The sequence below is a fragment of the Acipenser ruthenus genome, chromosome 4, assembly GCF_902713425.1.
Source record: "Acipenser ruthenus chromosome 4, fAciRut3.2 maternal haplotype, whole genome shotgun sequence".
NCBI classification, from domain to species: domain Eukaryota; kingdom Metazoa; phylum Chordata; class Actinopteri; order Acipenseriformes; family Acipenseridae; genus Acipenser; species Acipenser ruthenus.
The window spans coordinates 28,460,651-28,474,334 of record NC_081192.1 but is presented as its reverse complement, the minus strand read 5'-3'; the positions used below and the strand labels follow the sequence as shown (position 1 = coordinate 28,474,334).

At 39.8% G+C, this 13,684-nt stretch overlaps 1 protein-coding gene across 1 annotated transcript in view; it reads left to right on the top strand.

Moving 5' to 3' along the window:
- Positions 1 to 11,604, top strand: part of LOC117400762 (clavesin-1-like) — a 29,437-nt gene extending 17,833 nt beyond the window's left edge. Inside the window, exons 5-7 of the mRNA XM_034001088.3 lie at positions 3,895 to 4,005; positions 5,990 to 6,222; positions 11,228 to 11,604. Coding sequence (XP_033856979.1) covers positions 3,895 to 4,005; positions 5,990 to 6,222; positions 11,228 to 11,312 — 429 coding nt within the window. The 3' untranslated portion in view covers positions 11,313 to 11,604. The remainder of the gene's footprint in view (positions 1 to 3,894; positions 4,006 to 5,989; positions 6,223 to 11,227) is intronic.
- The last annotated feature ends 2,080 nt before the right edge of the window (positions 11,605 to 13,684 follow it).

Here is a 13,684-nt window from a genome sequence, read left to right as displayed (position 1 = left end):
ATATGAATTTGCTTGAAACTCCAAGTAGTTGATATAGATCATGCAACACTACAACAGACAAGTACTTATATTTTATTCTACTTCAGAAAAGCATGATATTCACAAGGAACAATTTTTTTAAAAATGTCTTGCTGGTTATTAAGAGTAATTATAGATCTAAAAACTATACTATATGTCACTGATTTAATGCCCTGAATATTAAAAGAAAAATCTCTTAAGTTAATTGTAAAGTGCACCGTAGCCATTGAAGTCAAGCCAGAAGTGATGTATTACCAGGTTTGCATACATTTTGATCAAGGGTTGCAGCATAGGAAACAGGGTGCTATCTGGGCAAATCTAGAATATTCTCATAATAGCACCAACGTCTCTATGTTCATTTCTATGTACAAGATAACTACCTGGTCAACAAGTGTATACATATGCCATTGGTTGAATGGGATTCAAATTGGACAGGGAAAGTAATTGAATGCTTCTCTGAAGCTCCTTCAATGAAAAGGACCCATCTTTGAATGCTTACAATTTCACAATGGCAGTGATTATAGAAAAAAGACACCAAGTCTTTGTCACTAAGATTGCATCCTGTGGATACTGAAAAACATGAAAGAACTGGCAGTGGCAGAAGTCGTTATGGACTGATTATAATATAAAAGACACATCAGTCTTCAGAGTCTGGCTCTTTTAGTACAGCAGATAGCACAAGAGGTCTCTACACCAGCAGACTAGGGTTCACTCCTCTCTCACTACCTCCTATATTGTATTTGGGATGCTCCCGTACCTTCCTTGCAGTTCCTTACAGTTGTACCTCCCAAATGAAGATGACAGCTTTGTCAAGTGTCAGTTCAGTTTCAGAAACCTGAAAGATACTGTGACAGGGTGGCTGGGTGGACAGAGACTCAGAGACAGTAAAACTGCAGTTTAAGCGCTGCCGCGCATTTTTAATAAACACAAAATAAAAAGGTTTAACAAAAACAATCACGAACCACAAAAATGAAAAACAAAAAACCCACACCCAAGCAGTGCTATCACGGTGAGTTTTTTTTTTTTTTTTTTTTTTTTTTAACCAAACATTTCAGGAGCATGTGTCTCTCTAGCAAGCTCCCTCTCATGGAGCTGTGTAGCTCCCTTATCTACCATGTGGCCAGGGTTAATTGAGAACTAATAATTCAATCAACACCTGGCTACATTCTGCACATGTATTTGGCAGGGATAGGAATTAACCCTATTCCTGCCAACCACCACCACAAACACACCCAGACAACCAGGGCTGGAATCTTAATTTCTAGCCCTGCCATATCTAACACACACTTCCATATTTACACATTCAGGGCTTCTGCCCTGCCACATACCATCCCCCTTAGAATGGACCCCCAGGGTCCGTTTGACCACCCTCTTACTCCACACAAATACATGGGTGGGTGGGAGGGAACATTGGGGCTCAGCCGGCCTCTGTCAAACATCAGACGGGCAGGGTTGTGTTTACCTACTTGCCTACCCTGCCGTCTGATGCCAGCTGGCCCCAACATTAACCCCATGCCCTTCTCTGGGCTTCTGTCAGGGGACACCATTTTAACCCCCATGATGACCCCTGGGCTGTTATAATGGGATGCCCGTTTAACCCCTGGCTTACCCCTTAACCCCAGTGTCCCCTCTGTCCATTTGTGGGTCCCTGCTGACAGCAAAGCAAGACCCTCCGGCGAGGTTGGCAATGGAACAGGACCCTCCGGCAACAGCAAGCAGGCGACCCCAGGCGACGGCTGCAGCAGCGGACCCTCGGGAGGCGACGGCGGCAGCAGCGGACCCTCGGGAAGCGACGCCGGCAGCAGCGGACCCTCGGGAAGCGATGCCGGCAGCAGGGGCTCCTCCCCTTCTGGCTGCGAAGGCGGCAGGGGTTCCTCCCCTTCTGGCTGCGAAGGCAGCAGGGGCTCCTCCCCTTCTCTCAGCAGCACTACCGGTGGCTGCTGAAGGTAATCCACTACTTGCCCTCGTCCCCCCCAAAAAATTTCGGGGGGGTGAGGCCTTAGCTCCTCCATCAGGGGATCGTCCCCCCCTGTAAATTGCCGTGGCAACGGTTCTAGGCACGGCCATGGCTCTTCCTCCTGGGACAGCATCTCTTCTGCCTCGCTCTGGACCTCAAGCTCCTCCCACTCTAGGTCAGTGTCTGTGTCCTCTTCTCGGTCATGGCAGTTGGCCTCCGCATGCCCATACTCCATGCAAATAGAGCACATGGGTGCACCGGCCCGGGCCAACTGGGACTGTTCCGCCTCCCACCGCTCTCTATGGATCCGGTCAACCACCCTGCCCATGGCATCCAAAGCCCCTTTAAGTGCTGGATAGTGCCCACGGATCCCCTTGAGCTGGGCTTCTGAGGTCAGGTGGACGAAATCCACCAGCATCTCCACGTGGATGGCCCCCAGAAATGGTCCAAGCCAAGAATGACATTCACCTCAGGGAAATCCAAAGGAACATTGTTGCTGACAACAACATGTTTCGAGGGATTGATTCAATAAGCACAGTCACAATCAGATGTATTTTGAAAAGGCACCAAATCACAATGAAGCAGATCTGTCTGGTCCCTTTTCAAAGAAATGAGGAAAGGGTGAAGGCATTGCGACATCAATATGTTCAAGTAGTGTACAGTTATTTTAGAAGTACCGCAGTAATGGTACGAATAGTAAGTTGCATTATACTACTGTAGGTATGTGAGCCATGTTCTACAGTACATTAGGAGGGTGGTGACCATAGTTCTGTGAATTGTGAAAGTGACAACTGCTCATCTTTTTTTCACAGAGGAGCATGGTTTGATCGGTGACCAGTGTTGACCGACATGAATTCCTTTATATAGATGAAGCTGGCTTCAATCTGGCCAAACGTCGACGCCGTGGGCGGAACCTCATCGGCCAGCATGCCACAGTCGATGTGCCAGGGCAACGTGGTGGGAATATCACTATGTGTGCCGCTATTTCCGAGAATGGTGTTGTGGCACGAAGCCCATTACTAGGGGCATACAATTCAGTACATCTGCTGAATTTCCTGGATGTGTTGCACAACCGCCTCATATAACCAAATGCAGTAATCACATTTATCGTGGTGTGAGACAATGTAAATTTCTATCATGCAGTAGTGTGGTTTGCAGCACATCCACAATTCATAATGATGTTCCTGCCACCCTATTCCCCATTCCTTAACCCTATCGAGGAGTTATTTTCGTCCTGGAGGTGGAAGGTGTATGATCGCCAACCATATGAGCAAGCCACCCTTCTCCAGGCAATGGATGACGCTTGTGACGACATTACAGCAGAACAATGCCAGGGATGGATACGTCATTCAAGAAGGTTTTTTTCACGCTGCCTTGCAAATGAAGACATTAGATGTGATGTTGCTGAAAATCTGTGGCCACAAGCACAAGAGAGGCTTGATGCTTAGGGATGACTGATCTATGCATTTGCATAGTATTGTATTAGACCTTATTTTGTATATTTACTAGAATTTATTTATGTGATTTTGTTAACTATAATTTAGAGCCCTTTACCATTTGTAATTTGAAAAAGATTTATGTATAGTTTATTTTACTTTAATTTAGTGTTGGATAACAATATTTGACAAAGATTAATTTATGTTATTTTGCTTGGATGATTAAACTCAAAATGTCTAATTACTTGGTGTTTTGGTGCAGTATATGCTTTTGCAAGATGTATTTATCAAATCTGACCCCAAAACTTGGATTTTGTACATGTTAGAGGCTTTTGCTGCTGGAGTGAATAGTTTGGGTTTTTGTGTTAAGAGTTTTTAACTTTTTCACAATCTTTCAAAAATGTTGTGTTTTATCAATCAAAACAAACTGTAATAACTTCTGTGTCTTAATTTTTTTTTTTTTTTTTTTTTTTCTCTATGTAGGACAGTTTCCCTGCTCGCTTTGGAGGAATCCATTTCGTTAATCAGCCTTGGTACATTCATGCGCTGTACACCATAATAAAGCCGTTCCTTAAAGACAAGACCAGGAAACGGGTAATCAGAATCATACTTCTGCATATCATGTATTAGAGTGTTTTAATCCATGCTGTTTGATGAAAAAATAGGTGTGTAAAATGTCATAGTTAAGCTCGCTTTGATCCCAAGTGAGCATTACTATGAAGGGGTTCAAAAAGTGACCCACAAAATAACATTATTCATTACTTTTTAAATGCAGTGGTCCCATTTATAACATTCTCTTGAATGATTTATTAAAGGTGTAATAACTAATGCTGTAAAACACTTTATTTTGTCACAATAGCATAACAGTTTTCTTAAATGCCCCTTGTCATTTTTCTGTAGATTGTAGATTCACTCCATGTGCAACTGGTATAAGGCCCCCAAGATACATGAAACTTCCTTTACTGCACATAGTGCTTTTTTTTATGGCATTGAGGTAGGACAAGAAGTGATTCAAAAGGAGTATATCATCTAATACAGTACCTTTTGTGCAAGAAGTTAAGTCTACTCTGGAAACATCAAGAGTTGAAAAATGATTTGCAAGAAAGTAGTTCTGCTAATGAGAATGCATTTTGAATAATATATTAGGTTCAAGTGTAAATTACATATTTTTAATTATACCTTGTGGGAGAATTGGCTTTTACGCAATTCAGTGGTTCTTTGAAACAAGATGGGATGTACAACCCCAATCCTATAGAAGCAAGCTGTTCACAAGCTTTGAATGAAATAAAGAGAATCTGTATTGGTCTAATCTGGTCAGTTTTCCAGATAAACTACCTTGCCATGTATAGGGATGATGAACAACCTTGGTTCAATAGACCCTGCTGAATTATGTCTACTCTGCCTTTTGGTACTCACCTGCAATAGCTTTGCTAAACTTTATACTCTCCTATAAAAAATATTACATGTAATTTAATGTATATATGAAGTAATAAGCTACTAACAACCAAACGAGCAAGATGGGCTGAATGGCCTCCTCTCGTTTGTAAACTTTCTTTTGTTCTAAACTAGACCAGATGCATTTATGCTGCATAAACTTCAAATACCTCAACCTGATAATTGCAGGTACAAAGTAGAAGCTTTAAAAGTGTTCAGAATGACTTTAGTTGTCACCAAGGGAAAATAAATAGCTTTTAGAGGACTTTACATAAATGTTCATTATTAATTTTAAAACTGAGCTGGAGCTGCATTATCCCAATAATACTGTAAGTGAGCAGAGTATTTTAGCCATAAAGTATGAACTTCAAGTTCTTATTGCAAAGTCAATTCAGATGCCTTATTACACAACAACATATAATCCAATGCGATTATCAGCTTTTTATATAATGGATACTCAGCTAGGTAATAGACATTAATTGATTATTGTACTACCATCCTTGTGTCTTTTTTGGTGGTTTCCCACAGCAAACATCTGAGGCATTTTTAGATTTCTGCTTGTAATAACAGCACAGGAAATGTAAGCATTTTTCCAATGGAAACTTTTACATCTGTGACTTATCTGGCAGCCACACTGGGAATACAGCTAATAACTAGTCCATCTGTGTCACAGGTGTTTACAATGCACGAAAGCGAGCATTCGGTCATTCTTGAGATTTACCGGTAAATGTCCTAAATAAAGCGTTCATGTTTATTTCAGACATTTACCATTTTGCTTGGTACATGTCAAAATTTACCAGTAAATCTTTGCCAATATTCAGACTTTTACCTTAACATATACATTTGAGCAAGATAGTTAGTGGAGTTTTTTGTATTGTTGTGTGTAACTGTAGACATTTTATATTCAGTAAAACTCAAAAACCTTTTAGTTTGTCAAATGTGAAATCAAACACAATTTTTGGCTTTATTTTGTTTATGGAGAGACATTCTTTTTTTTTTTTTAACCAAGTATATATCAGTGCCAGGTTATAAAAAAATATTGATTACTTTTTACTACTGTAAATACAGAACTACTAGCTAGTTTAGATATATTATATACATATATCTGCCTAGATAAACTAATGTAGTATTTATTTATTTGCAGATTTTTCTTCATGGAAACAATTTGAACAGTTTGCATCAACTAATCTTTCCGGAGTGCCTGCCTTCAGAATTTGGGGGCACTCTACCCCCTTATGACATGGGAACTTGGGCCCGGACATTATTAGGACCAGACTATAACGACGAAACAGAATACACTCACACATACAACGCATTGCATGTGAAGCAAGTGCTGGGAAACTCTGCAAGAGATTGTTCTCCCAAACACATGAAAAGGTGAGTGGATCCACAGGGAACACCAAAGAAAAGTAAATATTTCTGTACAGTATTTCAAAGATGTTGTGCGTCTGCTTGTTTGCAACAAAACAAACTCAGCTGAAACATACTATAATTAAGCAAAGGTTATGTCAAATCTGTGGCTGAGCGCAAGAACTTGCCTTGTCACCTTCTTCTGCAGTAATTGTGTGTATCCAGTGCCCACATGGGGCTGTTTAGACATGACAATGACAAATATATCTTCCTGCCTGAAGTATTGTGCTTTGTGTTTGTTATTGTTGACTCTGTCCTTTAGTGGACATTGTTAATTAAAAAGCAACAATATTAGTTTTATGTTTTTAATGAATAAAACACCACATCAGCAATAGGTTAAACACCCGAGATTCCAGATATAAAATTACATTACTGGTGTATTCAGTAAAGGTTTGGATACCATTATAATACTAGTGCATTATCGTGAAGAAAAATTACCCTTAGCAAACAAAAGTCTTGCAAGGAAAGATACTTTTATACTGAGAGGACAGTACAGTAGTCTCTGGCTAAGAGAACACCCCTAAGAGCTCTCCGAATGTTAGAAGATAGCAGCAGCTCATCTCAACAGAACACCTCCCTGAACGTTAGAAGATAGCAGCAGCTCATCTCAACAGAACACCTCCCTGAACGTTAGAAGATAGCAGCAGCTCATCTCAACAGAACAGCTCTCTGAACGTTAGAAGACAGCAGCAGCTCATCTCAACAGAACAGCTCTCCGAATGTTAGAAGATAGCAGCAGCTCATCTCAACAGAACAGCTCCCTGAACGTTAGAAGATAGCAGCAGCTCATCTCAACAGAACACCTCCCTGAACGTTAGAAGATAGCAGCAGCTCATCTCAACAGAACAGCTCTCTGAACGTTAGAAGACAGCAGCAGCTCATCTCAACAGAACAGCTCTCTGAACGTTAGAAGACAGCAGCAGCTCATCTCAACAGAACAGCTCTCTGAACGTTAGAAGATAGCAGCAGCTCATCTCAACAGAACAGCTCCCTGAACGTTAGAAGACAGCAGCAGCTCATCTCAACAGAACAGCTCTCTGAACGTTAGAAGACAGCAGCAGCTCATCTCAACAGAACAGCTCTCTGAACGTCAGAAGACAGCAGCAGCTCATCTCAACAGAACAGCTCTCCGAATGTTAGAAGACAGCAGCAGCTCATCTCAACAGAACAGCTCTCTGAACGTTAGAAGACAGCAGCAGCTCATCTCAACAGAACAGCTCTCCGAATGTTAGAAGATAGCAGCAGCTCATCTCAACAGAACAGCTCTCTGAACGTTAGAAGATGGCAGCAGCTCATCTCAACAGAACAGCTCTCTGAACGTTAGAAGATGGCAGCAGCTCATCTCAACAGAACAGCTCTCCGAATGTTAGAAGATAGCAGCAGCTCATCTCAACAGAACAGCTCTCTGAACGTTAGAAGATGGCAGCAGCTCATCTCAACAGAACAGCTCTCTGAACGTTAGAAGACAGCAGCAGCTCATCTCAACAGAACAGCTCTCCGAATGTTAGAAGGCCCGTCAGTTTGGGTGAGAAAGGATTGCGCATCTAGAATCATGTTGCCCTTCATGAGTTGTTTTCAAAGCCTTTTGACATCCCCAAGTAGAAATAATGTTATATGACAACCCATGCCTGTACTATGAAGTCTGACAAATAGATTAGTACACAATGAAATAGGTAGTACACAATGAATGGGCAGCAGTGTGGAGTAGTGGTTAGGGCTCTGGACTCTTGACCGGAGGGTTGTGGGTTCAATCCCCAGTGGGGGACACTGCTGTTGTACCTTTGAGCAAGGTACTTTACCTAGATTGCTCCAGTAAAAACCCAACTGTATAAATGGGTAATTGTATGTAAAAATAATGTGATATCTGTATAATGTGAAATCTTGTAACAATTGTAAGTTGCCCTGGATAAGGGCGTCTGCTAAGAAATAAATAATAATAATAATAATAACAAAGCCTCCTGCAGACATGGCTTACATACTGTAGCGCTTTGCTGTTACGTGCCTAGAAACAGCTTTTTATATCCAGCTCTCTGATTTGTTGTGTCAGTCTCTGAAAGGGTTGTTATAGATTGTTGTTCTAGTTATTTTTGATTCATACATATTGTGAAAGCTTTCCTAGTCTTTTAGCATTTGATTAACAATGTTTGAAAGACATGGGGCTTATCAAAACTGAGAGTTGTCCTACTTGACAATTGGAATCTATTCATAAAAAATATCATACCAGTACATGCAGTGTTTTAGATACAGAATTAAAGCTGTGCAGTATTTCTAGAAGCATTAAGTCACAGACAATTTTACCTATGAGTGTCTCTCATTTGTGACAGTAAATACATAACAGTTCTGTCAAACAGGCTTTTCTTATCAGCTTGTCATCACTGTTCAAAATAGCTAAATACTGTAGATCCTCAATAGGAATAAAGTGACACTACAATGGTAATGCAAGCTTCCTTTTCTAGGGGGTAGCACAAGGGCAGCTGCAGTGGTGAAAGCCAATGGTAGAATGGTGCCACAGTGGCAGCATCTTTATATTTGACATACCAATGATATGGCAATGGCATGAATCAATACACATACTGCACACACTTGTAATCTTTTGCAGTGTCATTAAACTATAACACCACTAATGTGGACAGTAGGGGACAAATGTGGAGTATGTATTTCAAATCGACTGTGTTGCTAGTGCTGGCTATGCTGTTATCTGCTACTGGTTTTGCTAGGGTAGCTCCAGGGTAATACACTGGCATTATGATGTTACTCCAGTGCTATGAGAAGAAGTATTACAATAACAAATCACACTGACAGTTCATTTGACTTTTAGCAGACTTTTTTGTTATGTCACAAAATACATGTATTTGATGTACTGATAGACTTCATAGAAATGACCACTACCTAAAACTAATCAAGACATTTTAATCTTAAAAATTTGCAAAAGTTGTAGTCATCTGTATGGAGTCCTTTCTTAGGTCTTGCTCCACAATAGCTATGTTTGCTGTATCAAACACATACTGCCCTACTGGAAATTAACATGTTTTAATTTATATTATACTAAATCCTTAGACTATATAATGATCATGTTATTATTATATTTCAAAATATATTATAAATCAAATGGAAACAAAATGGCATCACACATGCATTGCAATTTTATTATCAGGTCAATGCATTTTGATTTCATTTTGATCGCATTATTAATATATTTCAAAATATATTATAAATCACAAGGCAATTCCATATAAAGACAATGGTATACACTTATATTGCAATTTTATTAGCACGTCAACACATTTCAGTAATCACATTATTCATAGAATTCTAATTACATTTTAAATCAAATGGCAACATACAGTATTTCTATGTGATTAAAAACAAAGTATTATCACCATTTATAAAGTAACTCACCCATTGTGTTTATATTTTAACCACAAAATAACACCCATTTTATATAAATGGCATTTGTATTGCTTTAGTTATTACAATATCATATTGCAAATTTGTTTTCATATTATCACGTATTTATGATGTGTGTATACATTTATTTCAAATCATACCTATCCTGATCACTATTGCAGGGTTATCTGCATTTTAACCCATAACTCACTATAAACCATTTACCACTAATCCAACCAAGAAGTGGTGATCAGCACCCAAAAGAACATATCAGCTTACAGAGCAACAGGAATCATCATTATAGACATTATTGACATATTTTTTGAGTTATCACAAATACTTCCAGACCAAGACGAAACTGCTGGTACAGGCCATTATCTCCCCCTCCCCATAATCCACATAAAAAGAATCATCATTATGGCAGTTCCCTGCCATAATTGTAATGTAACAATAACCTACTAATTATAATTACCCAAGCACCGTTTCTTGGTGCTGAAACAGCTCCTTGTAACTGTAAAATCTAAAATAGACAAGTCTGCAGATACAAAATAGGAAACAACTTGAGTACGGTAATGTAAGATAAGGAAGCTCTATTGTCTCTGTGCTCCTCATATGCAATTTAAGTAATTGTTGTAGTAGTAGTAATAATAGTAAATAATAATAATAATAATAATAATAATAATAATAATAATAATAATAATAAAGCAGACACAATGGCAGTTGAGTATCAGCTACCTCTGGGCTGGTCTGGACAGGGCAGTTAATTCAACTTAAAAAACACACTTCATATGATACCTGTTATTTAAACTGCATCCATATGTGTATGGAACAGGTGTTCCAGTTTTTATATTTAATCGCTTAGTTACTAAATAACGGGAAGAAAAGGTAATTGTGACAAATTAAGCTTAATTATGAATGCACTTTTTAAATTTTCACACAAGTATGGGGGTGGCTCTATTTACCTTTTGCGCACATGAGAGTGTCTACTGAGCTAAGTAAACAAATTGGTCTTGTGGTACAATAAAGTGGCCTTAAGGCAGGGCGAAAGAACGGGAGAGAGTGAGGAGATAAATTATATAATCAATTGCTACGTCGTGCTGGAGGACCAGCACGGTACTTGTTTGTTTAGTGTTCGTCCCTGTGTGTCAGTGTCTGTTCATTTTGTTTGTCTGTTTACTTTGGCTAAAGTGCCGTGTCCTGTGTTTTTGTTAAAACCTTTTTATTTATAATAAACCGGTGCAAGCAAGCGCCTTCATCATTTCATCTCATCTGTCCTGTCTGTTATTCATCTTCTGGTTCTGACGTCACCACTCCAGCCAGTCGTGTGACAGTCACATAAAGCATACACTGTGGCACTGGAACCCAGGTTCTTCATCTGCTTTGAAGTGTGTATCATGCTAATTCCACCACGCATAGATGTGACTGAAAAATTGTGGATCATATGAGTATACACTGTACATACTGGACTCCAACCTGGGTCCATTGGTCGTCTGTGCCACCAGATCCATTTAGCTGAGCAGATGTTGCTTATCAATAAGATTTTCGTTTTTGCATGCACATGACTGAATCTTTTTTTTCCTTAAAGGTCTCAGTCGGTCGTGGAACCTGGAACTCTGAAGCACAAGGAAAGGGATGACGAGAACACTCAACCTTTGCTTGCTCTGGACTGAACGCAGTGTGAGCTGTGTGCACATACAGCATACAGCCCAGTCTCAGTGGTACAGTGAATAATGAAGCACATCCTTCATTAATTCAGTGCCAGCTTCTTCAAGTAGCATTTTAGATTTTAGGGGGCAAGAATGTCACCAGCCATCAACACCGGTAGCTAACTCCAGCTGAGCAAAACTATAGCTTGTTTAGCCATAATGAACGTTGAGTTATAGCTATATCGTATTTGCAGCAAATAACCTTTTAATAGATGCATACAGTGCCTTGCGAAAGTATTCGTCCCCCTTGAACTTTGCGACCTTTTGCCAGATTTCAGGCTAATTTTTTGTGAAGAATCAACAAGAAGTGGGACACAATCATGAAGTGGAACGAAATTTATTGGATATTTCAAACTTTTTTAACAAATAAAAAACTGAAAAATTGGGCGTGCAAAATTATTCAGCCCCCTTAAGTTAATACTTTGTAGCGCCACCTTTTGCTGCGATTACAGCTGTAAGTCGCTTGGGGTATGTCTCTATCAGTTTTGCACATCGAGAGACTGAAATTTTTGCCCATTCCTCCTTGCAAAACAGCTCGAGCTCAGTGAGGTTGGATGGAGAGCATTTGTGAACAGCAGTTTTCAGTTCTTTCCACAGATTCTCGATTGGATTCAGGTCTGGACTTTGACTTGGCCATTCTAACACCTGGATATGTTTATTTGTGAACCATTCCATTGTAGATTTTGCTTTATGTTTTGGATCATTGTCTTGTTGGAAGACAAATCTCCGTCCCAGTCTCAGGTCTTTTGCAGACTCCATCAGGTTTTCTTCCAGAATGGTCCTGTATTTGGCTCCATCCATCTTCCCATCAATTTTAACCATCTTCCCTGTCCCTGCTGAAGAAAAGCAGGCCCAAACCATGATGCTGCCACCACCATGTTTGACAGTGGGGATGGTGTGTTCAGGGTGATGAGCTGTGTTGCTTTTACGCCAAACATAATGTTTTGCATTGTTGCCAAAAAGTTCGATTTTGGTTTCATCTGACCAGAGCACCTTCTTCCACATGTTTGGTGTGTCTCCCAGGTGGCTTGTGGCAAACTGTAAACGACACTTTTTATGGATATCTTTAAGAAATGGCTTTCTTCTTGCCACTCTTCCATAAAGGCCAGATTTGTGCAGTATACGACTGATTGTTGTCCTATGGACAGAGTCTCCCACCTCAGCTGTAGATCTCTGCAGTTCATCCAGAGTGATCATGGGCCTCTTGGCTGCATCTCTGATCAGTCTTCTCCTTGTATGAGCTGAAAGTTTAGAGGGACGGCCAGGTCTTGGTAGATTTGCAGTGGTCTGATACTCCTTCCATTTCAATATTATCGCTTGCACAGTGCTCCTTGGGATGTTTAAAGCTTGGGAAATCTTTTTGTATCCAAATCCGGCTTTAAACTTCTCCACAACAGTATCTCGGACCTGCCTGGTGTGTTCCTTGTTCTTCATGATGCTCTCTGCGCTTTAAACGGACCTCTGAGACTATCACAGTGCAGGTGCATTTATACGGAGACTTGATTACACACAGGTGGATTCTATTTATCATCATTAGTCATTTAGGTCAACATTGGATCATTCAGAGATCCTCACTGAACTTCTGGAGAGAGTTTGCTGCACTGAAAGTAAAGGGGCTGAATAATTTTGCACGCCCAATTTTTCAGTTTTTTATTTGTTAAAAAAGTTTGAAATATCCAATAAATTTCGTTCCACTTCATGATTGTGTCCCACTTCTTGTTGATTCTTCACAAAAAATTACAGTTTCATATCTTTATGTTTGAAGCCTGAAATGTGGCAAAAGGTCGCAAAGTTCAAGGGGGCCGAATACTTTCGCAAGGCACTGTATTTTTACTGCAGATTTGAAATTGACTAACATCAGTGGTTTCAAAGATTGGCTATTCCATGAAGTCTCCCAAATGTCCTCATCTGAATTCAAGCCTTAAATGGAGTATTTAAGAAAAAAAAAAATATGGCCTGTGTTCATGCTGTAAGAAATTTTGTTTTAAGAGTATGGATTTTCACTAGTGGAAATCTAGTTTCCACTAGCAAATCAAATCACACCCGAGAGGGGCTTCCCGGGTATATCATTTAATGTGCATGACTCTCTTCATCGCAAACATTTGCCAAATCTTGAAAGCTTGTGCCTGGATGAAGTAGTTGTGGGTCAATAATATAAAAATAACATACTTAAATACAGTAATTCATTCATTTATTTACTAAAGCATTACCAGCATCCTTTCTTCCCTGTAACTTGCTATGATTTGTTGATGCTGGTTTATCTCCTTTTGCTTGAAATGGTAGCATAATCTATTTTTTTTTCAATATAGGTCTCTCTCTCTAAAAACCTCCCCCCA